A 27,592-nucleotide genomic window follows, 5' to 3' on the forward strand; every position below is an offset into this window, starting at 1 on the left:
TTACTTAACTGCCTCTTTCTCCCAGCAGGGTAGGCTGAGAGGACCCACATGAACTCTCTCTGCACCACAAAACGTATTCTACCATAATTCCTGTCAGGGTGTGCTTGAAAAACCCCATCCAGCGCCTCTTCAATCCGGTTACATAAGACCCACCAATCATCAAATTGTCCAGAGTAAAGCAATCTAGAGGTGTTGTTATACAGACTGTCCACTAGATGCCACTGTAACATTAAGTTTTACCTTAGCCTTTATAAATTCACTTAGCTATCAGTATTACTTGCACATTTTTTCACACATCCCAACAGGGTAGCTGCAGCGTCCCAAAGGGTAACTCAGGACATGGTGCACACACTGGGGAGCTGGAACGATAAAGCTATCACTTGTCAAGGTGGCTTTACCAGATTCCTCCCCAGAGCGACACACGCAGCCTCGGCCAGAGTATCGCTGGGCCTCTTCCAGACACCCCTAGGAAAGGGATGGCCAATATACATCCCGAAGAACTGCAACTTGTCATGTGACGCCACCGATCCTTTACTCACCGTAATGAACCTCGGTGATAATAAAGAGTGTCCACACACGATTTAGTGGTTAAGTACCTCAATCCTTGGGAACAGTCAGAACCTGGCAAAACTTTACTTGTAAAACTTCAACACTTTACAGCTTAAGAATACACCAATGCAATAAAGAAGGGAGGTCAGGGGGGAACTCAGGATGATGCTGGTCCTACAGTCCTCGTTATCTGTATGGTACTGCTCCTAGAAGAGGAAGGGCAAACTCTCCACAGACACTCACTTATAAAAGTACCTCTGCACGGTGGTCTTGACTGTCCTCTACTCCTCTCTCTCTTTCTTACTCTCTAATGGCTCCTGGCATCGGGAACGTCAGGAAACCTTTCTGTCTCTTCCATTCTTCACCACATGAGGGTTGAAGGTACCCCCATGTGGCTGGCACTCTCTCTCAGGAACCCAGAAGAATGGAACAAACAACACCAACCACCACTTCCCACTCTCAGACACTCCTACTTATAGACTCTAGCATACCACATGACAGGACATAAATTGATACATTTGCAGGCATCTCCCTGTCTCAGGCAGACATTAACCCTTCATCTGCTGAAGCTGTACAATACACATTATAGGAGACAAGACATTTTGCACAGTGCATCCACACAAAAGACATGAGATGTAAGATATTTATGGAGGTGTTCTGGGGAACTTCATAGCCACCTTACAAAGGGAAGGCCAATCAGTAGCAAGTTACAGAAGTCAACCTGAGAATGGATCAGGGCAATGCTAAGCATTTTTGCTTTTTTTCCACAGTAAGTATAGCACAGATTATGGAGATGTTTTTCAGGTACAGATGACATGAGTGAATAAGTGATTGCCTATAGGGAGTGAAGGAAAGAAAGGAGTCAAATCTGACCCCGAGACAGCGGAGTACCACAATTTAACAATACACAAACCACTGAGTAGTCTCTCAGATAAAAGATGTAGTCCCTTTAAAGGAACAGACAACTTAAAATGGTCAGTCCATAGGCTGCAAATGGAAGTACTCATTTCACATTCCTGATCAGACACCACTAGGGGGAGCTCACTGCAATCTAAGTACATAAAGAGTTAGCCCCCTCTAGTGGTGATTGTTTACTACTCTACTATGCAGATATGTTAGCTACTAAATAGTGAACTGAGATCTGTGATCTATGCAGGCGAGATATCTTGAGCAGACACAAGCCTAAGGATGTTGTGAAAGACCATGACATAAAAAAATATGTTCTTGATATTTTTAGGACAATTCCAAAATGCCTTCATAGAAGTCACCGACCGGAAGCAGGACAATGATGTGACCTTCTCTGGAACGCTGAGACGAGGCAATCACACCGCCCCGGCCACTCTCGTGGTAAAGTCCTTGAAGGGCTCGATGGCACAGACACATATGTCCAAATGTTGGCTGATGAAACACGAGGACGTTGAGTATATTCTAGATGGAAACTACCTCTCCTATGTGGTGTCAGATCTTCAAGAGATGTAAAACCTCCAACCAAACATGTACAGATGCAGCAGAGCTGAATTTGTTACTGCCTTGTTTATTTCGGGCACTGTGAGAGCTAATTGACTATAGGATTGCCTGCTGTCTTAACCCTTTCCAATCCAATTTGTATCCTGGTTTTCCTAGGGGGCTTACTCTTTTTCTGCCGTTATACAACAGCGCTATCTGCTGGCTAAAGCCAGTACTGCATGAGGTGACACGCTGGATAGGCTCCGACAGCAGAGAGACTGGCAGTATACAATAAGAGAACCCCGACAGACATCTTCCAACATCGGAGCTGTACAGCCTTAAAACATAGTGTCTTCAGAGGTCAGACAGTGGATGGGAAAGGGTTAGAAGGTTAGTCTGCCTTTACACAGGCTGGATCCGCTGCAGAATTTGCGCTTGCAGCGTAAATTCCGCAGTGCTTACAGTTCAAAACATGGAGATTTTTTTGCGACCAATCCACAGCGTTTTAAGAAATCGGATTAGGCCATGGCGGAATTCTTGCGGATGTTCCATTGTGGAACGCTCACAGTGATTCCTCCATGTGAGAAGACCGCCTAACTGTGTTTTGAGCGGTAGGGTCCGGGTGCCGAGACCCCCGCTGATTGCTGAAATGGAGGGGTTGCAGAGTTCATTCAAGCACTGTGCCCCTTCAGCTGACATCACTGCACGCCGGCTCCTCTCGGCAGCTGGAGACAGACAAGTAGACTTCTATAGACACCGCAATGTCCATCTTCATCTGTTGAGAGGAGCGAACAGGCAATGAAGACAGCTGAAGGGGCGCAGTACTCGGATGAGTGCTGCACCCCATTCATTTCAGTGATCGGTGAGGGTTTCTGCACCCAGATACACACTGATCAAAACTCTTGACATGTTGCTCTGAAGTGTCAAAAGTTTTAAAAACACGAAGTTACTTTTTAAAGTCTACAGTAGTTTGCAATCAAACAATGTGCTATGTTGACAAACCCAAATCTGCTACATCTGTACATACAATTAGTTTTAATCTGGCATTTGATAATCCAGAAGGTCTGATAGTCCGGCACCCATTTGAAGCACAGAACTGCAATAGAATAATCGTACATGGATGGACTCCACATTGACGCATTACTGGGAGGATTTAGATTGCTGTATAATAACAAGTTTCTGTCTTTTGTGTATTTATATGAGATGTTAATTAATATGTATAATATGTAAAGAGTGTAACGAGAATTAATGAGGTTGTGTATAGTGGAGTGCTGGGATCCAACTCCTGGCTTTCTAGCAGTTGCAAAACTACAACTCCCAAGAGTTGCAACTGCTGGAGAGTCAGGGGTTGGACAGCACTGCATCCGAACACTGGAGTCCAAAAGTCATAATTAGGAATCCTGATTTGGGGTGGGGGGGGAGGGGGGGAATGGGGAAAGTGTAAGAATATGTTCCCATGAGCTGATTTCACCTTTCTATAGCAAAGAGTGAGAGGTGCGAAATGTGCCGTGAAAATCCACAGAAAATATTTGATACACTGCAGATTCTGCCCGGATCGATTCCACACCATGTGATGAGATTTCTTGGAACGGCTTACGCCTGGCTCGTACTGTAAATGCTGTGGATTTTCCATGCAGGAAATCCGCAGAATTTGCGTGATGTACAAGCATACGCTAAAGGTACCTTCACACGTGGTGAAATCGCTGCAGGCATTCTGCAAAAAGATGCATGCAGCTATTCTGTTGGAAATCCCAAGTGGTGCGGATTTGGCTACGGCTTTTGAAGTGAATCCGCTGCAGGATTTAACCCTTTGCAATCCAATTTTGGATTTAGGGTTTCCTAGGGGGTTTCTCTTTCTGCCATTATACAATGGCGCCATCTGCTAGCTAGAGCCAGTACTGCAGTATGTGACATGCCGGAGAGGCCCCCGACGGCAGAGCGGCCAGTAATATACAGTAAGAATACCCTGCCGGACGTCTTCTGACATCAGAGCTGTACAGCCTTCAATTAGAATGTCTGTAGATGTCAGACAGTGGATTGGAAAGGGTTTACCCCTTGTTTAAGTATAAATCCACAGCATGAACAGACATGTTGTGGATTTGGAATCCGCAGCATTTTTCAAAAAACGTTGCCGAAAATGTGCGCACCATGTAAAGGAATTTTTTTGTAAATCCCCTTACATTAGAATCCTCGCAGCATTTCCGGCCCGTTTGAAGGCGGCCTAAGATGTATTATCCATATAGCGTTCTCTTATGTGTAAACGTGCCTGCTTTGTAGCGCAGAGTTTTCTCTGCAGCCGTCACCGCTTGTTCTCCATAGAAATGCAGCAGTGGTGATTTCTATCGAGCAGAAGAGTTGCTTTTTTTTAAAGAAACAGCGCCATCTTTGACCGTGGGTTGTTCTGGTACTGCAGCTCTGTGGCGTTCATTTGAATGTTATACCGGACACAACCCATGGACACGAGTGGCGCTATTTCTGTAGATAATATTTAGATACATCCCGGAGATCCTCTTTGACAGATCTATGTGAAGCTGTAAAATTCAGTCCAAAGGTTTTACTAAAGTATATTCAGATGATGCCGTTAAAAACACAAAAAAAATCCACGTGTTTTTACCACTGAAACCACAGCGAATCATAGTAAAACTGTACGTGGTTTTTCCTGTGTGATTTTTAACTGCAGCATCTAATATACCCCAATGCCCGATCCATAAGGCTGCCCTATTAGTAGAATATCCATAGGAAGCAATGTATCTGAACTAAGAACTAGGCCAACAAGTAACACTGTAGGTATTGATTTTTAATTTTTTTTTTTTTAATTGAGAATATTTTTGTTGTATCTTGTGAAATTGATCCGAACCTTGTTACATATTTCAATAAACCAAGTACAGCGTTGTGATGTAGTGTGGTACATAGTGCTGTATATATATATTTTGAAGGCTCTGGTTTGGTTTAAAACTTTGGTCATTTTGTAAAGTCTGTTAAACATTGACCTATTTTGAAGAAGGCACTTTCCAAAAGGTGGTACTACCACAGCCTGGTCTAACATACACCTCAGGCTTTTAGCCTCCTCCCAGCTTCTCTCCCAAGGGAGTAGCTCCTTCCTATAGCAGCCAGTGATGTGAGCAGTACCTGTGCCCGCATTCTCCACCACATATGACAACTAGGGAATTAGTCACCAAATAGGATCGCCATCTTTTTCACCTAAGATGGATTACGCCACTCTCACAGAGAAACTGGGCAACTGGACTTCTTTAAATCTCTAGCATCTGCCAGCTTTATTGCACACAGCAATGGTTCACAAGATTTACAAACTGCAGCACCACTAAGGAAATTGAGTTTCAACTACAGGAACGCATGGAGTTCAGCAAGCAAGTAGTTTCCTGCATCCTTGAAACCTCTAACAAGCTGCTAACCGAGCTACTGAGCCGGCTGCAGGAGCTGCAAGCCTGAAGTCTGGTGCGGACCAAACTATAACTGTCATGAGTCCGACAGAGAAGGATGCCCCCTAGATACCCTGGTTGGGTATGGTGACAAGGACACTGTGGGATGTGAACACAGAAGGAGAGTGAAGAAGCTCTCAGGACTTCAAACCCTTAGGGGTAAATGAACTGTGTTGATATGATAATTTTAATGCTATGGCACGGGGCCGATGTAACGAGGGACGTACAATGTCTAGTCATTGGTCAACCGACCGGACTTTGTTTTGTGTTCCGGTGTATTTGCAGTTTGGAAATCGTGTGAGCCATTGTTGTGTGGAATAAAGCTGGCAGACGCCAGAGGTTTAAGGAAACTTGGCTGTCTAGTGTCTCTGTGAGAGTGGCGCTATCCAACTTAGGTGAAGAAGATGGCGATCCTATTTGGTGACTAATCCCCTAGTTATCAAATATATATATAATATACTTAATAGCTATAATATACTAATATAGCTTTCAGAAGAGTGTGGTGCCGGCTTCTTTTTCGTGGCACAAATATAAATATTTATAAATATAATCCACATTAGATGGGAAATCCAGCGATCTGAGCGACTTCCAACAAGGCCTGGTCATTGGTGCTAGACTAGCCAGGGCTGGGATGTCACTGCCAACCGCGTGGGGTTTTCTCGTACAGCAGTGTGGATTGTATACAGAGAATGGCGTGATCAAGGAAAAACATGCAGCGAAAAGGAATCCTGTGGATGGAAACAACTCATCACTAAAAGAGGTCAGAAGAGGATGTCAAGAATCGTTCTGACAAACAGGCACTGTACAGTCAAGAGAGGCTAATTACACCTCTGGAGCTCCAACTAATATGTCACAATGAACAACTCGCCTTCCTTAACATGGATTGGATAAAACAGCAGATGGCAAGATTCCAGTGAGCAAAAAAGTGCAAAAATTGTATCACTAAGCAGTAGAAAACCATCTCCTGGTCAGATAAACCCAGATTTCTGTTGTACTGTGCTGATGGGAGGGTCAGAATTTGTCACAAGCAGCATGAATCGATGACCCCTTCCTGTCAGACCAGTGGAGGTGGAGTAATGGTGTGTGGAAGGTTTTCCTGGCAGACCCCGGGTCCTCCGATACCTGTGGATGGACGCCATGACAAATTGCTGCTGTTCAAGTGCAATTGATGCACTAATGCCCATTCAGTGTGTGGGTATCTACCTTTCTATGCCCATGGACAGTAGTAACAGCAGTGACATCTGCTGGTCACAAAAAGATAAAAACTATCCTATACTAAAAGTGCAATCAGTATGTACAAAACTGCACATTTCCAACTCGCTATGAAAAAAATCAATATTTTAGATTTTGTCTTTTGTAAAAGCAAAAACAACAGAAACAAAGACAAGCGACCCAACAGCGTTATCAGACAGGAAGCTTCCATCTGCAGAGGGGTGTCAGCGCCAATAGATCCATTTGCTCTGGATAACACCAACATATTATGCTAAATTAGATCTTATGTAATGAGGGCACAAAAGGCACACTAGAAATTACAATTTTTCTGTATATCAAACCAGAAAGACAATTTTTTCACAATTCATCTCTATTTGTAAACACAGCAGTCACTTTAAGGGCCCATTTACATGGTCGTAGGTGTTTTATGTGCGCCCGCCGGCGCCGTAAAAACGTCTTAATAGCAAAGGGCCTGGCGCATATGCGTCGAGGCTGCAATGCCGCGAGGCCTAGGGAGTAGGGATGAGCGAGTATACTCGCTAAGGCACATTACTCGAGCGAGTAGTGCCTTAGCCGAGTATCTCCCCGCTCGTCTCTAAAGATTCGGGGACCGGCGCGGGTGACAGGTGAGATGCGGTGGGGAGCGGGGAGGAGAGAGGGAGAGAGAAATCTCCCCTCCGTTCCTCCCCGCTCTCCCCCACCGCTCCCCGCCCACCGCCGGCCCCAGAATCTTTAGAGACGAGCGGGGAGATACTCGGCTAAGGCACTACTCGCTCGAGTAATGTGCCTTAACGAGTATACTCGCTCATCTCTACTAGGAAGACATTCCCCCTTCCCTCCCCCTCACCGGCTCACCTCCTCTCTCCTCCTCTGTGGCTGTTTGCAATGGAAAGGGGCGGAGCTAAGCTTCCGCTCCTTGTTCGCAGCCAGCAATGGGAGTGGGCTGAGCTTAGCTCTGCCCCCGGACCGCCCCCTACCATTGCAAACAGCGGCAAGGGGCAGAGAGGAGAAGAGAAGGAGAAGGAAATTTCGCAGTCACGCTGCTAAACTCTCTCCCACTTCCCTCCTCCGGCCGCTCCCATAGGTATCTATGCAGCTGCTGCAGCCGGCATGAGAGCGCTTTTATGCTGCGGAAATACGCCCCTGTGCATTAGAGGGGCAGCGTATATCGGCCCGGCGTGAAAACCCAGCCGATATCTGCCCTTGTGAATAAGCCCTAAGGAGTGAAAAAAATCTCCTTTTCTGGCATCTCTTGTGATATAGTAGCCTGCAGGTTTTATACACATGGGGCTGGTTTAGTTATAAGAACACCAATCGGAGCAGAGCAGGTGCACAAAATTGAGATTATGAATGACCCTCCATTCTCAGACCAGCATGAGCACGAACATGGTTTGCCGGCCATTTTCTTCCAGCTGCGTGTTGTTTGGTGCGCGTGGGAGTTCGCTTGGCATGGGCACACCCAGGTATAAGTAGTATCACACACTATTAACATGTCTCTTTGTCATATGCTTGAAGAAGGAGGCAAACTTGTCAGTAAACCCTCCGAAACGCGTCGCATTTCCAGTATTGTACCAACTGTCCTGCGCTGATGGACCAAACCACGGAGGAGGATCCGCTCGCCAAGGAAGCCTGAATCATGTGGGATGCTTTAGCAGCCGCCCCAGATTTTTGAGGAGGTCCGCCCGTGTCCGCGAACTCCTCATTCAAGTAAGTACATTTTTGTTGAGTGTTTTTCCAAATTTAGGACAGCTTCACACAGCAATAGCAAAGAATAGAACTAGAGATGAGCGAGCACGCTCGGTAAGGTGAGTTACTCCAGCGAGTCTCGCTGATCTCGAGTAACTGCCTTCTCCTATGAGTGAGCTCGGGGTGGGTGGTGGGGGGGGGGGGGAGTGAGAGAGATATCTCTCTTCCCCTCCCCCCACTACCCTCGCCGCTCACCTCCGCTGCCCGCCCGATTACGCTCGGAGGAAAAGGCAGTTACTCGAGATGAGCGAGGCTCACTCGAGTAACTCACCTTACCAAGCGTGCTCGCTGATCTCTAAATACAACCCATACATATAAAGGGGTTTGCACACAATTTCCATTTTTGCATGCGCATTTTCCACCCTATTTTTGCGCACCACATGTCTCCATAGACGTCTATGGGAGGTGCGCAAATGCACAATACGCTGCGCAATTCTGTGCAGAAAAGAACACAAGTGGACCTCATTAGGCTGAATAGCCATTTAATGTGAAGCATGCTCATCTTTTGTGCGTGTGCAAAGAGTGCATCAATAAATGCCCAATAAAGGCGCAAAATAGCCTCGCACATAGTGCAAATACGTTGTGCTGAGGCGTGCGCAATGGTACATATACCCGTGTGAAGACGCCCTAAATGTGACTGTTGGGAGGTTAAAAATGAAGCAGGGGAGACACTGGTGCACCACTAAGGGCCCCTCACCCGGGCGTATGCTCAACTGCACTCGCAGCAGCACGAATATTTGCACCATGAACGACTCTTTTTTTGTGCGTCTGCATATTTTCCTGTACTTTTTGCGCTCGCAGGGCATGTTTTTATTTTGCCCTCTGCACTATTTGCAATGAAAGGAGGCGGGACGGGGGGGGGGTGGCTAAGTTCCGTGAATTAGCCCCACCCTCGTCTCGCCTCTCCCCATTGCAAATAGTGCAGAGGGGCGGAGAAGAGGCAGAGAGGGGGCGGGAGCTCAGTTCCTGCTCCTGGCTCTTCCAGCCTCCCCCCCCCCCCCCACCTGCAGAGAGAGACGACGTATATCAGCTGGGCGTGAAAACTGAGCCGATATACGTTCGTGTGAATGCACCCTCAGGCTGATTTCCTACGGCCGAGAATCTCGCGCAAGATTTGTGCATTGCGAAACGAACAAATATGAACCCCACAGCGATATTTTCGCAGCATGACCTATCTTTGGGCGTGCCCTCATATCGCCTCACCCATGGTCTTCAATGGGGCCGGTGGCAGCTTACGTGCCCGCGGTGCGATGCAAGGTCTTCCCATTTAAAACAATGGGAGAAACTCTACCATCCTCCACCGCACCAGAGGATCGCTACTTCCCTGAAGTGATGCAAGGCGGCTTGATATAAAAGCGTCTCGCATGTTAGCGAGCGCGATATCGGGCCGTGATTCACAGCCCAATATCGTGCTTGCCCCTAAGGGCGCCTTCACACTGTCAATCATGATATCGCGGCAAAATCGCAACTTTGCTTCTGAGATGTCTGAGCAAAAATATCGCTACCGCTTGCGATTTTCTTGTGTGTTTTCTCGTGGTAGACATAAGGGCCCCCTTCACACTCAAACTACAACGCATGAGTGAAAACATCACAAATGTAAAGGAAACCATTGAGACGCACGGGCTTCATAACTCTGTGTTTTCACGCGCTCTCGCATCGCGCAATTTTATCAACTGCGTGAAACCGGACTTTTTTTTACGTGCTGCTGCGCTCAAAATTGGCGACTGCAATACAAAACCTCAGACGGATATCGCGCTTGTCAGCTTGCGATTTTTTTTTTCTATGTGAGTAAAAAATCGTTTGGGGAAAAACCCGGATCGCCGTCCAATGCGCGCACACTCCACAGACTTTTTCATGGGCGTGAATATTGCACATTATTCCAATAGTATAAAAGAAAAAAATGCCTGAAAATCACATTTTTTTTTTTTTTTGCTGGGCCAAAATAGAACGTGCGGCGGTATTTCTATATCGGTCTCTCAGTCCGAGAGAAAAATCGTTCACGTGAATTAACCCATTGTATGCAAATTCCCTCCATATCCCAATCGGACAGAACGCACATGTGAGAATCGTCGGTGTGAATACAACCTGAATGGGCAGAGGATTTAACTATTTCCTTAATAGAGAACAGAAGGCGGTGCTGAAGCCAATCAGGTTTAACTCTTTGCTGGGTGGGGCAGGAGATGTATTAACTGATATTCGGGAGCAGCTGCAGCCACTTGGGTGGCGGACGTGGATTACTTTAGAGGAGGTAAGCCAGCGGCATAGGAGATGGAACATGCTTTTATTCATGTTGGTTTTTATTATATTTTGCGTCTTCCTCTGCAATGGGTCACTTTCTATCGATCATGCATATTGAGTGCAGTAAGTGGCATGATATGTCACCTGAGCGCTGGCATGGGGACCCCTGCCAGCAGAGGCGTACCTTGAAGCTCCCGGGCCCTGATGCAAAACTTGGAACGGGGCCCCCAACTATAATGCTTTACTTATAGTACTGGGCTCCCTATATGGAAAAGAGAGGCCTTATGGGCCCCCTAAGGCTCCTCGGCCCGGGTGCAACTGCATCCCCTGCATCCTTTATAGTTACGCCCCTGCCTGCCAGCCTCCTACTGTCTATTAGGACCTTTTTGCTTTACATTTTGCAGTTGCATCACGGGAACTATGAATCGGAAAAAAAGTGTTTTGAAGTGGAAGGTCTTCAGATTCTGTATGTGCCGTCCTATTTTACACTTGATGATGGCGCAGTCTGTTGCAGTTTTGTTTCCAGTATCGAAAACTGAATACATATGATCATTTTTTAAAATTCCATTGTACTCAATGGGAGGCGGATGGAACTAGAAGACAAACCCCTTTTTTAATTTCCAGTTTTGTTGGGGGCTCTTCAATGAATGTGGCTCAGTGGTTAGCACTGTCACCTTGTAGCGCCGAGGTCCTAGATTCAGGGGCGTAACTATAGAGGATCCAGGGGATGCGGTTGCACCCGGGCCCAGGACCCTTAGGGGGCCCATAAGGCCTCTCTTCTCTATATAGGGAGCCCAGTACTATGAATAAAGCATTATAGTTGGGGGCCCTGTTACAGGTTTTGCATTGGGGCCCAGAAGCTTCAAGTTATGCCTCTGTGCAGCATGGTTTAGGTATGGGTACGGGTACAGATAGAGGGGATGCCCCAGCTCACCTTCTGCATCAGGGCCCCTGAGCCTTTAGTTACCCCCCTGCCTAGATTCATATCTTATCGAGTGCAACGTCAACTTTGAAAAACTCCATACAGACATCACTGAGCCACCATACTTGTTCTTACATTGTCGGAGACATATTGGCCTCTGGCTGGGCAGCGTCCCTGCAGGCGGTCTGCTCACCCAATTCCGGTCCGGCGGTGGCAATACAGTCTATGAGCGCTGACCTCTCCCTTCGGCAGGATGGCGCTCAGAGACTGGGGGTGTTCTGGTCACTGACTGCACCGCCAACGCCAGACTGGACCTCCAGGCTGGGTGAGGGACATGCTGCACGGGTTTGAGGCACAGCCGACAGCCACACAAAGTGAGTTGGTGGGCTGGATTTGGGCTGCGGGCCTTGCGTTTGACACTTGTGTTATATATACAGTGTAGTGATGGAATCGGTTCCCGTCCTGTAAGCAGGCTTTGGGCTAAAATCTCATAACTTTAGCTCCAAATGCCATCCCAAGCTCTAAATATACAGCAATGGGCGCCACATTGGGGGGCTTCTACACTGGAAACTGTCTCAAGACCATCCTAATAATCCCGTGCTGATGCTACGCCACTGCAGGTGATATCAATGACCCCCTGTATATCCCTTCTCTAGCGATCTGGTTCCCGACACCTGCGAGTCTATGGCCAGCAGTATTCCTACAGTCTTCCTGCTATTATCCGCCATCGCTCTGTGGAGCGTCCGATCTGATCTGGACCCCAGTGTGATAGAGAAGGGGAGGACACAGCTGCAGCTGCTGAAGAACTTCGCCCAACATCCTCGCTATGGAGACTGTTGGAGAAGAGCGCTGCAGAGAGTGGATGTGGGATGCAAGCAGCTCAATGAGGAGGAGCAAAGCAGAATAGCTCTGGCCTTCACCCACTGTCACTTGGAGAGGTTTGTACCAGTATGAAATAATCTGGTGCCCTGGGGTGGCAAAAATGACTTCTAAAGGCGTTGCTTTTATTTCTAGCAACTGCACTACTCTTGTCCATAGGCTGTAGCTGGTATTGCAGCGTTTACTGTGGCTGACCTGCAACACCAGATGCAGTGGGTGGTCAAGAGCGACGCTGGCGAAAATACGCATAAAGTGGTGGTGTTGCCCATAAATCGGGGGTGGCGAGTGCTTTAATCTACTGGTCGTTGTGATCGACCTGGCTAGCACTGTTGATGTGGTCCTAGGTTCACGTCTGTCTGACTATGGACAAGATTTGCATGGGGTTTGTATGTTCTCTCTGTGTTCTTTTTCTTCTCCTCCTTGAGGTGGCTCAGTGGTTAGCACTGGTCAAATCTCATCAAGGATAACCTCTACATGGACTTTGAAGAACTCTAGACAGATGTTGTCCTTGGACAGATTTTGACTTATGACCCTGGCACTGCAAGGTAACAGTATTAACCACTGAGCCATTCAGTCAACAACCATGAAAAATTGGTTTGATCACTCCTGACTCGATCATTCCGATAACTGCTCATCAGTAGTCGCCACATGTAAACCTATTGTATGTAATGTGTCCTCCACAGATCCGGGCGAGACTTCCCAGTGTGTACGGTGCAGAGCACGGTGCGGGAGTGCACACAGAGCATGGATGCTGTGGCATTTAATGCATACACGGAGTTCTTCACCCATGCACATAGTATCTGCTATTACCTGCAGAATGAGCTGTGGCAGGAGAAGACCCAGGACATCATCCTCAGGTCAGTGACCCTGCGGACGTCTGATCCCAGCACCAACTTTAATATTGGCATAATTTGGCGACCTGGCATATTCAGACAATGGCCCATTGTAGCTTTCATGAACTGCACTGTTTTCTCTCCAGTCGGTGTTCATGGCCAATCATAGGGGTGCATGACTGCGGCTGTTCCTGCCAAGGCGGTTGCCAACGATGGCCTGGCAATGGAGGCGTGTGACCACCACAAATCCTAATGTGAACTAATATAACGGCGTTATTAAATCGCCTCATGTATGGTGCTACTTGGTTATGTATGTTGGTATCTGAGCACTATATGGATGGTGGCATTGTGTGGCTCTGTGTAATAGAATCATTGTGCAACAGGCCTAGAATTGCCATTTAAAGATGTTACTATTAGTGCACCATCATGTATGGCGATTAGGTCCTGTACAGTAATTAGTACATTAGATGAGGAGCGCCAACAGATGACACAGTACCATCTTATTCCAAGGTAAGGCGGGTACTGCACGTATTGGGGTACGTTCACGACTAGCAGAAAGGTGTGAATTTTCTGGAGCGGAGGCAGTGTTGAGATTCGCACCATTGGTGCAGAGTTTTGGCGCGGTTTTTATGTGGATCCGCAGAAGACTTTACCCCTTCAATTGAAAGTGTGAAATCTTCTGCAGATCTGCGTCAAGAACTGACTCAAAATCCAAAGCATTGTCTTCTGATGCTGATTTTACTACGGCTTTTCTGCTGCGTGTGAACGGACCTTAAGACGGTAAAATTCCTTTCACCCTTTCCCGCACCATGACGTAATTCTCCGTTATTTATTCCACGTGGTGAACATGGCCAGAAAGTGGTGGGTAGAAACTGAAAATTGAGGGGAAAAAAAGGATCTTTAGGCCTCATGTCCACGGGGAAAATCAGGCCCGCTACGGATTCTCCATGGAGAATCTGCAGCGGGTCCCTCCTGCCCCGCGGACATGAGCGCTGAAAATAAGAATAAACTCACCTGCTGTGGGCCGTGCAGGTCTTCCCTTCTTCGCGGCTGGATCTTCTTGCTTCGGCTGGGCGGATGTGCTCGGCACGACGGCTGCATGCTGCGCACATATGCCGGGCACATCCGCCGGGCCGAAGAAAGAAGATCCGGCCGCGAAGGAAGGAAGGAAGATCTGCACCCGGAGCAGGTGAGTTTATTCTGATTTTAGTTCTCCTGCGGATCCGGACGGCTTCCATAGGCTTCAATAGAAGCCTGCGGGAGACCCGCACGAAAATGGAGCATGTCCATTTTTTTTTTTTTTTTTATGCTCCCAGATTTTTTAAATTCACTTTTATTGACCATCTGCGGGTATTTATCTACCCGCGGGTGGTCAATGCATCCCTATAAGGTGCGGATCTGCGTGCGGGTGATCCGCTGCGGATTTTAGTTGTTCTTTTGCCCGTGGACATGAGGCCTTAAGGGGTTAAAGTCAATGGGGCCCATTTGATGTCGTTTGGTTCTGCTGTAAGACGGATCCGTTCTGGCCAGGAGCTCCTTTAAATGAGCAGACGCATGGAATCCCCCCAACTGCAGTGTGAATGCTTGTAAAGCCACTCTTCATCGCCATCTAGTGGTAAATTGCTGTTTTGAAACAGTAACAAAGTTTTCTATACTGTATATGAGGCCTTATTTTAAACTTTTGTGAGGAGATAAACTAGAGCAGACATTCTGTCCCCGTAAAAACGGACAATAAGGAGGTGGTGAGGTGTTACGGAAATAAAAAAATGTCTTGTGTCTTGCTGACATAACATTCATGGAAACGTGACTATTTCACTCCTGCCAGTTACTAATAGAATGTTTCTACAATTAGAGCAGAATATCTGATAATAGAAAGTTGCTATTTATGTAATGTCAGTTTTTCACCCTTTTTTCAAAATGAATGTTTGCTTTCAGTGAATGGAAACCCCCCAGTGTCCGCATACCTGGCCCTTTAAGTGTATCGGAGCCCTGTCTTCTAATGGGCCATGCACTTTATCAGTTGGATGTCACCAGGAAGGGCTGTCTGATATAAGAGAAATGTTCCCATTCACTGACAGCAAGCAAAGATTTTGAATGTAGTGAGAAGCTGAAACAAGAAGTATAGGAGAAATTTACAGAACTCTTCGTTATCCGCTGGTTGAGCTTTAGTTGCATCGCAGCGTCCCTGTGGGCAGAAGTTCTGGGGTAGCAGGTGGTCCTTATCCTCTGGTTCCATTCCCCGCAGGCTGACCGTGAATTCCGACAGTGTAGCCAAACAACTGGAAGTGACAAACCAGATGGCGGAAGAAATGATGCAAGCTCAGAATGCCACGCTGCAGTCACAGGAGGAGATCCTGCGCAACGGGCACCTGCTGAAGAAGACCCTGCAGGAGTCCACAACAGGTCTGTAGTCAGAGGGAAACAGTCAGTAGAATGGTTTGTAGGCCACGACTGCTGACTGATCTCTATACACGCATAACACCCTGGCTTCCTGCAGCCACCACTAGGGGGCTTCATGCAGACTTGTACAGCTGCTGTGCAGGTGAGTGCCCCCTAGTGGCAGTTATAAGCAGAGGTCAGTCTCAGAAAAACGGAGCCCTAACTCTAAGGTCAGCTTCACACAGGTGTAGGCGTATTTGTGTGCGCCAGAGCGCTGCATTTTTGAGGAATGAACAATGTTTTTTGCGTGCACATCTGCGTATTTAACGTTTTTGGGGGGGTTTTTTGCATCCACAAGACCTATTTGTTTGCGTGCAGCAAACAGACACCCTGATTGAAATGGCTAATTAGCCTTAATGAGTTCCAGATGTGTTCTTTTTCCTGTACAATTACTCAGTTCTCCCCAGCATCTCCTTGCATATTGTGTGCTCATTTGTGCACCCCCCCCCCCCTCCTTCATCCCCCATTGAGTTCTATGAGGACCTTTGGTGCGCAAATCCGCAAAAAAATCTGTCTGACCCTGTATACAGGTCTTAACAAAGATTGGGAATTGAAAACAAAAGGTCAGACATTGATTTTCAGTAATGCTGCCTTCCAATAGGTGGCGCTGCAGAGGTATTGTTCCATCTTCCTTATTTGCATATTACTCGGAGGAGCGCGCATGGCCTTATAAGTCTCTTCACTCACCTACTAGGTGCTTTCCTGAAGGAGAGACCATACCCCCCCCGACTAACATAGTGAAACACTACATATTTGCTGCGTATTTACGGATGATTTCGGGGGTTAATATAGACAAATAGGTCATGGTGTGTGTTTTCTGGTTTTCTTTTTTTTGCGAATAAATTGCGCGTTTTGAATACCCCAATGTAAATCAAATCAACGGGATTATATGCTGTCCCTATTATGCTCATGTGAATGTACCCTAAGGCCAGTTTCATATGAACATATTACGTGCCCGTGTTGTGACCGCAGATTGTGATCTTACGGAGGGTCTAATGACCTGAACAGGATCCTAGATTAAAATGATAGTTTTCGCCAATAGACAGCGGTTACGTCGGAACTAGAGATGAGCGAGTATACTCGCTTAGGCTGGATTCAGACGAACGTATATCGGCTGGGTTTTCACGCCGAGCCGATATACGTCATCTCTCTCTGCAGGGGGGGGGAGCCTGGAAGAGCCGGGAGCAGTGCTCTGAGCTCCCGCCCGTCTCTCCGCCCCTCTGCACTATTTGCAATGAGGAGGCGGGGCTAATTCTCCGAATTTAGCCCCGCCCCGTCCTGCCTCCTTTCATTGCAAATAGTGCAGAGGGGCGGAGAGGGGGCGGGAGCTCAGTTCCTGCTCCTGGCTCTTCCATCCCCCCCCCCCCTGCAGATGAGGACGACGTATATCGGTCGGGCGTGAAAACCGAGCTGATATACGTGCGTCTGAATCCAGCCTCAGGCACATTATTTGAGCGAGTAGTGCCTTAGCCGAAAATCTCCCCGCTTGTCTCTAAAGATTCAGGGGCCGGCGGGGAGATCTCTCTCTCCTCCCCCCACTCCCCGCCGCAACTCACCTGTCACCCACACCGGCCCCCGAATCTTAAGAGACGAGCGGGGAGATACTCAGCTAAGGCACTACTCGCTCGAGTAATGTGCCTTAGTGAGTATACTCGCTCATCTCTAGTTGGAACTAATACTTGCCTGTTTGTTTTTTTTCAAACATCTTTTTTATTTTAAACTTTTGCAAATATTTTTTATTGCAAAAAAAAGGAATTAAATCTTAATAAAATACCTCTTGAAAAAAATGACATATTACACATATTGATCCTCTGTACTATTTTCTTGTTATAGTTTACTCGGCACTTTCAATCCTCCCATTATTTGTATAAATCTGTGTGTTACAAAAAAAAGGAATAAATAATAAATAAAAAAGTAAAAATTAAATAAATTAAAATAAAATAACCAGAAGGGGGGGTACTTTCAATATTTTTAACCTCCTCTCCTCCTGCTGTCCCCGTCCAGACCCTCTCCTATGTCTCGTGTTCCATTCCAGTCTGTCCCGTTATCCTGTCTTCTGCTGATTTTCAGTCTTCCCAGTGAGTCTATACTTACCTGTTAAAGGGATTTTCTAGTGCTAAACTCTTGATGACCTAGCCTCAGGATAGGCCCTCAATAGTTGATCTGCAGGAGTCCACCTGTTTGGATTGCCGCAGATCAGCTGATTGAAGTAACCGTGGTCCTTGAGTGAACACCACTGTAACTTTAGTCCATATCAGGCACAGTGCCGTACATTATATAGTGGTGGTGCCTGGTATTGCAGCTCAATCTAGTTTACTTGAATGGGACTAAACTGTTCTCAAGCCACGTCACCAAAGAACGTGACGTCACATGCCTGAGAAGAGGCTGTAGCACTCACCGGAGAGCTGTGGCCTCTTCACTCAGCTGCTTGGTGGAGCTTCTGAGTGGTGGACTTTACTGATAGTCTATTCATGACCTATTCTAAGGATGTCATCAATGGCTTACTTCCATAAAACCCATTTAAAATCCCTCGCAGGTCTTTTCTACAGATGTGACGTTCCGCACATCCACATGACCGTATGCCATACATGCAAGTGTTACCACTGTGGCCAGTGATTGCGGAGGCTACGTGGATGTATGGTTGCAGCACACTAACCAAGCCTGGCGAGGACCACCAGAGCAGCAGGGGTTATAATAAGTGATGGAAAATGTTATTACGATATTCAGGATAGCGTCCCTAAGAGGGTTTGGAGAAGTACAAGTCAATCCATGGCGGTCCCAAGATCTAACATTCGCCCACTTTCTGCCACCCTGGCACTTGTATAATGATCCAATCTCCATCGTCACTATATGGTTTAGAACTTCTCCAGGACTGTTGAATCTTCTGCATTTAGGCGTGAGGCAAGCGTTCGAAGAGATGCGCCAGTCAGCCAGTGAGCAGCGCCTGATCTTCTCCGAAATCTTCAACCGAATCACCTACTTGCACCAGTTCGTGGTGGGAGAATCCAACACCCTCTACTCCTTCCTGTACAACCTCATGGGCTGCGGTGCCGTTTTCTTGGTGACCTCCACCCAGCGTACAGCTTCTGCCAGGTAACCCAAGCCCCCAGTAGCCTCACGCGTGTGTGTATGTACTGGCCGTGCCGTAAATCTGCATCTGACCCCTTTCACAGGCTTGTTCTGTTCGGTCTGGTGGCTGCAAACATGTATACTGAGAGGATGATTTGCTCATATATCTTGGGAGGCGCCCAGCCCAGCTACGACCAGACGGTAAGGGAACGTTGTCGCTTTCAACAGGGGGTGCTGTAGAGGTATTGTTCCATCTTCCGATTTGCATAAATTTCCCAGAGGAGCATGCATGGCCTTACAAGGCTCCTCCCACCTACTAGGTGCTCTCCCTAAGGAGAAACTGTATCCCTTCTGATCCACATCACTCCTCTCGTTCAGCTAGCCACCTCCTGCATCCAGAAACAGTCTGTCTGTACCTGGTTATCTGTTCCTTCTGGAGAAGACTCTGGCTTTGGCTTATATTCCCTGTCATTGTTAAAAGGTCTAACATTGACTTGTAGGAATGCTGCCTGCTAATAGGTGGCGCTGTAGAGGCATTGTTCCATCTACCCATTGGATTAAACTAAGAAATTTTAATTTTTGGTGTCTGTTTCTGCCCCATGATCTGTGCCAGGAAAGTGTGACCTTCTGGATTGGGATAGCAAGGAAGCTCTCCATTTCCCTTGGATTGCTGGTTCTTCTTTATGTGTCTGTAACACATCGGGATATTCAGAAGCAGAGCTTGGAGGTGCTCCATGGACTGCAGGAGACTAAAGCTGAGCTACAGAGCATCATACAGGAAGCCGGTAGTATACACCTTGTCATCTATTATACTATCCTCTCCTCTTTCAGAAACAGCGCCACACTTGTTTATGGGTTGGGTCTGGTATTGCTGCTCATCTACATTGAAGTGAATGAGGCTTGTTGTTGGGTTTAAACCGCATTTGTTCAGTCTTTCAAAAAGCTTTTGTTGATTGCATGCCCTGATAAACACAATGACTGGTACAGTGCTAGACAATGGCTTTTCATACTAATTAATTAAAAACCTCCCACTAGAGCTTCTTTGCATATACATGCCCACCCAAGCAAACAACTTATACAGCGTTTACATAGCTAATGAGGGAAATGGTGAGGATCTGAAACTATTATCTTTACGTGTAAACGCTCAGCATTTGAAAGCAAAAAAGTGAAGTTGTTATATCTTCACTATAGTAAAGCAACTGACAAAGTATTCTAAAAAATGACCAAATCTGGGATATTGCTTTTACAATAAAAGTGACATGTTAACTTAGTTCTTTGGGTCCGGTACCATATGACTAGAGTTGAGCGAACGTACTCTGACTAGCTTAATACTCATTCGAGTATTAGCGTACTCGATGGTGCTTGCTACTCGAACGATCATCACGCCGTGTTTGACCCCGCCCCAGTTTTTGACTCCTCCCCGCTGTGACGTGCCTGTTTTGGCCCCTCCCCGCTGCGACGCAGTGCGCGTCAACGGCTGGCAGAGAGAGAGAGTGCTCGAGTCTCCCATTGTAGTCAATGGGGTTCGTTACTTGAGTAGAGCTCTCTAATTTTACGAAAAGCTGAACTCGATAACGCGGACCCGAGCATTTGGGTGCTCGCTCATCTCTAATTATGACGATTATAAACCTTTTTTTATTTATTTTTTTGGCTAAAAATGCTTTTCTTTGTTCTATTCCGAGCCCATAACTTTATTTATTTTTCCATCTATTGGGGGTGGGGTTATCAGGGATCATTATTTTGCAGCAGGATTTTCTAATTTAAATTTTTTTTTTTTTTTTTTTTACTTTATTTTTACAAATTTTTCAACTTCATCCCACTTTTTTCCTTAAGGGGAATTGAACTTGCCGTGTATTGTGATTTTAACATTCACATATTAAATACATGGCAGCCCTGGGAGCCATCACTAGGCCTAAGGCTACCAAGGGCATTCTGCAATCCAACCGGAGTTAATGATGAGGAGTAGGAGGAGGACCACCAACGGTAATGATGGGGAGTAGGAGGAGGACCACCAACGGTAATGATGGGGAGTAGGAGGAGGACCACCAACGGTAATGATGGGGAGTAGGAGGAGGACCACCAAACGGTAATGATGGGGAGTAGGAGGAGGACCACCAACGGTAATGATGGGGAGTAGGAGGAGGACCACCAAACGGTAATGATGGGGAGTAGGAGGAGGACCACCAAACGGTAATGATGGGGAGTAGGAGGAGGACCACCAAACGGTAATGATGGGGAGTAGGAGGAGGACCACCAAACGGTAATGATGGGGAGTAGGAGGAGGACCACCAAACGGTAATGATGGGGAGTAGGAGGAGGACCACCAAACGGTAATGATGGGGAGTAGGAGGAGGACCACCAAACGGTAATGATGGGGAGTAGGAGGAGGACCACCAAACGGTAATGATGGGGAGTAGGAGGAGGACCACCAAACGGTAATGATGGGGAGTAGGAGGAGGACCATCACCCCCTCAGACTGACAGTACATTTAAGCTGTCAAACAGCTGTGATTGGAGCTAGCTTTTTGCGCTTCAATTGGTCAGCACCTGCCGGTTATGCAGCGGGCGCAACTCCTGGGCCCATTTCATGCCCAACCTGCACCTCTATCATGTATGCCACACAGGGGGAAAAGGTTTCGAGTTTTTGCAGTGTTTTCTGTCACCCAGCAATGGTTCTCTTCATATAAACTAGGAGGAGCCGCACTTCATACAACACCGAGTGGTGGAGGATCTGGTTAAAAAAAACAACTTTGCGATGCAGATAACACTACATATGATCCTTTCTCTGCAGAAAAGCTGCTCAGACCAGAGAGTTCTCAGAAGTTTCTGCTGAAGGAAAACTTGATATTTGGAGATTCGGGAATTCCTGATCCTTCCTTTATTCAGGACGTTACTGAGAATGTCAGCCAGCGGGATCCTATCTACAGCGAACATCTCGGTGAGACCTAAATCTTCCTCTTTTTTTTTTTTTTATACTTGATAACTTGAGGTGAATGACATGAGCCCGGCTCAAGGACGAGGATTTAACCCCTTTGTGACCAGCCTATTTTTGGTTTAAGGACCACGTATCATAGCATTTAAGGCCGAAAAAAGACCCATGTCCATCCAGTTCAGCCTATTCACCCCCAATGTTGATCCACAGGAAGGCAAAAGTGATTTATTGTTGTAGCATTGCAAGAACCATAGCTCATTGACCTAGCCGGATAAGGGCTTGTGTTTTTGCTTTTGTGGACATAATGTGTTGTATAACTTTTTTTTTTTTTTTTTATATATTTCAGGATGAGGTGGACTTTGTTTTTACATCGTTCACCGTACAGTAAAAATAACAGTCTCTTACCTGGATCTGCATTATAAAGGTTGCATTTAGACGACCGTATATCGGCTGGGTTTTCATGCCGGCCGATATACGGCGTCTCTCTCTCCAGGGGGAGGAGGCTGGAAGAGCCGGGAGCAGTACACTGAGCTCCCGCCCCCTCTCTGCCTGCGCTCCACCCCCTGCACTATTTTCAATGAGAGGTGGGACGGGGGCGGAGCTAATTCCTGGAATTTAGCTCTTCCAGCCTCCTCCCCCTGCAGAGAGAGAGAGACGCCGTATATCGGCCAGCATGAATACCCAGCTGATATACGGTCGTCTGAATGCACCCTGACTGTCATATCAAGTTTATATAGATTTTTTTTTTTTTTTTTACTACTTTTGTGCAATAAAACGTGTCCCCCCCCCCCCCCCCAATTTTATCTTCCAAAGCACAAATTACGAGCACGCCAAAAAGAAGAGCTCGCTCCCGTTCACGCAGTAGCAGCCGCAGAAGAAGCTGTAGACCCTCAGAGCCAGCAGTATACAATATCCCGGTGACCCAGCAAGAAGTGAGTGTTTGTACAATAGTTATGCCATTTTTGACATTTGCCTAAGATAATGTGTGCAGATTAATTTCATACTTTTATAGCAGATTGAATTTGTTTTTGCTGCCCCAGAGCTTCAAATCCCCTGCATTCTTGATACAGGCAGAAGTAGAAGCGATCCACAGACGTATATCTTTACAAGGGGGAGCTTACTGAAGATGGGTCTATCGAGATCAATGGGACTGTGTAAATCTGTATACAATAAGCTCCCCCTAGTGGTGGCTGCAAGTAACTGGAATTTTATCCCTTAAAGAGAACCTGTCGTCAAGTTTTTACAATGCAATCCACGATAAGCCTTTAACAGCGCTGCTAACAAGATTTAGTTTTGTACTACACTCTTCGCTACCTTTTACAATCTGCTTTTTGAAGTTTTCTTGCATTGTATTCTAATGAGCTGAAGAGTCAGATTTTGCAGAAAAGTCAGATTGTTCCCTCAGCGCTGCCCCAGGTACAAATCGGTTCTTGATGTATACGGATTTCTCTTCTTTGCTGTAATCCCGCACAGGTGAGGTAGCAATCCCCGCCTGCACACCTCTTCACTTCCTTCCTTGCTATCTGAGACCTCAGCGGCATACTGCACATGCGGAGACTTCAGCGGTCTACTGTGCAAGTAAAGGAGAGCTGAGGTGGACAAGTGCGGGCAAGGAAATCGCATTAGAAGCCCTGTTGAAGGTTTATCGCGGATTGCATTGGAAAACTTGATGACAGGTTCCCTTTTACTTGATGGCTGTGCAAAGAAGAGACGTGGAGCTCTGCATCTGATACATACATTGCTCAATAAAATTTCCAGAACACTTAACCCTTTCCAACCCACTGTCTGACCTCTGAAGACATTATGATTTAAGGCTGTACAGCTCCAATGTTGGAAGACGTCCGTCGGAGTTCTCTTACTGTATATTGCCAGCCTCTCTGCTGTCAGAGCCTATCCAACGTGTCACCTCATGCAGTACTGGCTTTAGCCAGCATATAGTGCCGTTGTATAATGGCAGAAAAAGAGTAAGCCCCCTAGGAAAACCAGGATACAAATTGGATTGGAAAGGGTTAAGCACCACAGTTATGACCGAATCGCTTAAACTTCAGGGATATCAATCTGTCCAGGTAGGAAATAGAAGTGATTGTGAATCCACTTCACCTGCTTGGGTCTAAATGAAAGTAACAAGGGGAGCGCCAAAGAGGGGGACCGGAAAACATCCCCGAAAAAAGAGAATAGAGACAATTCCTCTCTGGTTTTGCTAGTGTTTTTGTTACTACTGGTACCTGAGATTGTATCTGCAGTCCAATCCAGTTGTACAGTTAGTCCCGCACCTCCAGGATGGCACATCACATGTAACTTTGCAAAAAGGTCCATTGAGTCTCCCAGCACCATCTCAAGATCGCGGAGCAGATAGCAGGACGTGGGCATTACACAAGGGCCGTAGAAGGCCATCAACCAGCATCGGGACCGAAAGGAACAGGCGCAGCGCTGTCAGGGACTACGAAAGAACCACAATTGGGCTACTGGACTGCATGTTTTTCACCAAACTGTCAAAAATGGACTCCATGAGGGTCCGACTTCCTGTGGTGGGGCCTGTGCTCACAACCCAGCACTGCACAACTTGATTGGCATATGCCAGAGAACATAAGAGCTGGCAGATCCTCCATTGGTGCCTCTCGCATGTGACAGATGTGAAAGAGTTTGGAGAAATGCCTTGGTAAAGTTGCGCTGCTTGCAACATCAGTCAGCCTGACTTGTTTGGCGCTCAGTGATGGCCTGAGGTGCATATCCTTGGAGGGTTGTCTAGCCAGCCTTAAATACTGGTTGACTCCAAGGCTTTTATCCTGGTACTTTGGGCAGACCTTACACTGGTGCAGTAGTCCCAGGGTTCCTCTGGGTGCAGGATAATGCTCAGCTTCATGTCGCCAGAGTCTGTAGGTAGTTCCTAAATGATGAAGGCCTTGATGCCGTTGACTGGCCCTCACATTCACCCAGATCTGAATCCTACCGACAACCCCAGGGATATTCTGTATCAGTGCATTTAATGCCCCAACGCAGTGGTACAAACTGTCCAGGAGCTTGCTGATGCCCAGGTCTGGAAGTAGATTTCCCAGGTCACCATCTCATCAGGAGTGCCCAGATGTTGTTAGCAGTGCCTACAAGCACATGGGGGTCATAAACACTAGAGTTGCAGTGATGAAATTCATGCAAATCTTGTCTTTTGGGCACCTTGGACTCCAGCTCCTCAAGTTGGTTGACTATCTTGGTTTCCATTTACCGTTAAACCATGCAAATCGTTAAGACTAAATTGTTGTATTATGTTGGTAAACCTTCTCAACTCGAATCTTTCCTTTTGAGATCTTGTGTTCCTTAAATGTTTGAGCAGTAAGAACTCGCTGTGGTTCCCTTCCTTTAGGCTCCACGTTACAACCTGCGCAGCAGTTCTTCAATCAACCATTCAACGTCTGCATTGTAAACTATGGCTGCTCGCCTGTCGTGTGACCCATCTCCTTCTCACCCTGCGCTTCAGGTGTGTTCGGTGCCTTCTAGACCCAAAGTAGAAGACGTCCTGCAGAGGATTATGGATTTTTTTAACTTTCCTACTAAATAAATCTGTTTTATATAAATTCTGTCTTTAATCATCTTCTGTGAAAACAGGGGCATAAGCTTGTAATCTAGTTATCAGCAGTTGTTTAAACCCACAGGTCATAGGATGAAAAATATTAACCACTTCCTAACCACCACATGCAAACACTATATGGAGCGGGCTCAGGAGCAAAGTCTCCTCCGTACCTGGCGGCTATAGGTGGTTTTTGACACCTGACAGCAATTGAAGTTGGGATGCATACGCACAGGGCAGTGCCGCCCATATTGCTATCGGACAGAACCAGTGCAAGTTAATACGGATTGCAGTGAATTTATTATTAAAAGCAGTCTTATGAATACTTAATGCCTACGCCAGGAGCTTTTGCAGGCATATACAGTAAGGCCTCATGTCCACTTGAAAAATACAATCCGCGCAGAATCCACTGCGGATTTGCTTTAAATGGTTTGTTTTTTTTTGCATGCAGATATCCGCACACATTGCTATCAATGTGATAGCAATGTTGCCGATCCACGGCAGAATGGAGCATGCCACGTTTTTCTCCCGCGCGTGAAAAACGCAATTCTTTTAAAATCCCATCCGCGGATGCAAAAATCAATTTAATGGACATGAGGCCTTAGCCCTATAGTGACTGAGCAGAGTTTCAAAATGCATCCCTGCGCAGTGCATCCCCTACTTATAGGCAGTCTCTGCTGGCAGAGTACGCACCCCTCCCCACTCTTCGATCTCACGCTATCTGTGCAAGCTGAAAATGTCTCATGTACATTAACCCATTGAAAATAAGTTATTACAAGTGAATCCTGTAAGACTTCTAATGGGACAGAACTTGTGTGTTTCTCTTGGCTGTGTCAATATGGCCTTATACTTGGGCAATAACAAAAGTGTGGTTATCCATGTGTTTTCACAGCAATTCAAATTGTAGAACTCGTGTTGTCCGGTTATTGAACTGTGCTGCAAATTGCCCATCTAGCTTTTATAGGGCTGTAGGAGGCTTAAGCCGACGACCTTTAGACATTAAAAAAAAACAAACAAACCGCACAGCCCCATAGTATTCAATGAGACAGACGGGGGCTGCTTAAAAAAAAATTGCATGTCCTGTTCTTGTCCGTATCATGGACAAGAATTAGGGCCTGCAGATGCAGGTCAGTGCGTGGGTCGTCCATGGATTGGGCTGCACATGGACAGGTGACCGATGCAAGTTGCGCCTGAGCCTCGACGTTGCAACTTGGGCGCATGGCAAGTCTGTTGTAAGCCTTATAGGGTGCTAAGATCATTACAGGAGATATGACTACATATGCAGAATGGGACAAGTTTGAGGAACCATGACCGACCATTATGATCATTGGTTTTGTACTTTTGACACTAAACATGGCCCAGCCTTCCATCTTAAAAGTAGTCCTATACATAAGATCCCCACATTCGGCTTAAAGTGACCTTCCAACCAAGCTGGCCACACCACTCCTGCCTCCCTGATACGCACCATGCATTGGTAATCTAAGGATATACCCTCATAGGGCAGATTAGCCACAGAATGTCTGCATCCAAAACCCAAACCACCTGGTGTGCATTTTGACATCTAACATGGATTTTGGTGTGGAATTGACTCTTGCATTGAGGTGGATTCTGCAGTTGACCTGGGATGCAGAATTTAAATCTGCAGCATGTCCGTTTCTGCAAAGGTTGTGTGTGGATTATTTCTACAGCACGTACATGGCATTTTTAAAATCTCATCTGCTTCGCTGTTACTGTAAATGACGTTTTAGTTTTTTTCCATGCTGAAGGTCTGCACTGAAATATCTACCTTTAAGACTATTCTGATAACCTAAAACTGCTCAGATGAGCAGTGCTGGCCAATCAGAACAGCATGAAGTGTCTCAGACTACCCATCCACAGGGTGCATCAGGAAGGCAGAGAAGCGGTGTGGCCATCTTGGCTTGGGCGAGGACTAGACTGTAGCTTTGAAAGGTTTTTCTAGGAAATTTAAGAAAAAGTGTCTGCCTGTGTGAAGTCTGTCCTGAAATATAACTAGGCGGGTGGATGAGACTAAACACCTGCCAAGAGCGCTTCTTCCCCCTCCTCCTCAAGTATCAACCATCATAGTCACATTCTCACAGATGGTGGCCATTTTTTTTCACTTCCAAGACGAGCGCTTGAACTGTGCATTTTCTTTAGTGGAGGGGAGATACCTCAGGCATTGGCTTATCTCCCCCTGAAGATCGGACATAATGCCATTTCATAGCCAACTGGGAGACCGCCATTCCCCATTTATGTATTTACATATTCCAAATGACCAACCCCACAGAGTTATATATGAGCAATCAGCAAACACAATTACTCCTCC

The 27,592-nt window shown here is 46.6% G+C and overlaps 2 protein-coding genes across 2 annotated transcripts in view; both read left to right on the forward strand.

Annotated features, from left to right (window-relative positions):
- The window catches only part of ITIH6 (inter-alpha-trypsin inhibitor heavy chain family member 6), a 76,873-nt gene extending 73,470 nt beyond the window's left edge, over window positions 1–3,403 (forward strand). The window contains exon 14 of the mRNA XM_066580555.1: window positions 1,787–3,403. Within this exon, the coding sequence (XP_066436652.1) occupies window positions 1,787–2,028 (242 nt within the window). The 3' untranslated portion in view covers window positions 2,029–3,403. The remainder of the gene's footprint in view (window positions 1–1,786) is intronic.
- An 8,810-nt stretch (window positions 3,404–12,213) lies between these two features.
- LOC136579701 (uncharacterized) lies at window positions 12,214–25,243 on the forward strand. Its single transcript, XM_066579759.1, has 9 exons — window positions 12,214–12,491; window positions 13,116–13,289; window positions 15,511–15,668; window positions 18,599–18,797; window positions 18,878–18,974; window positions 19,387–19,558; window positions 21,564–21,710; window positions 22,518–22,636; window positions 25,063–25,243. Exons 1-9 carry the CDS (start codon window positions 12,238–12,240, stop codon window positions 25,120–25,122), a joined length of 1,380 nt encoding a protein of 459 aa, XP_066435856.1. The 5' UTR covers window positions 12,214–12,237; the 3' UTR covers window positions 25,123–25,243.
- Window positions 25,244–27,592: the final 2,349 nt, after the last annotated feature.

The sequence above is a fragment of the Eleutherodactylus coqui genome, chromosome 10 (assembly GCF_035609145.1).
Source record: "Eleutherodactylus coqui strain aEleCoq1 chromosome 10, aEleCoq1.hap1, whole genome shotgun sequence".
Classification (NCBI taxonomy): domain Eukaryota; kingdom Metazoa; phylum Chordata; class Amphibia; order Anura; family Eleutherodactylidae; genus Eleutherodactylus; species Eleutherodactylus coqui.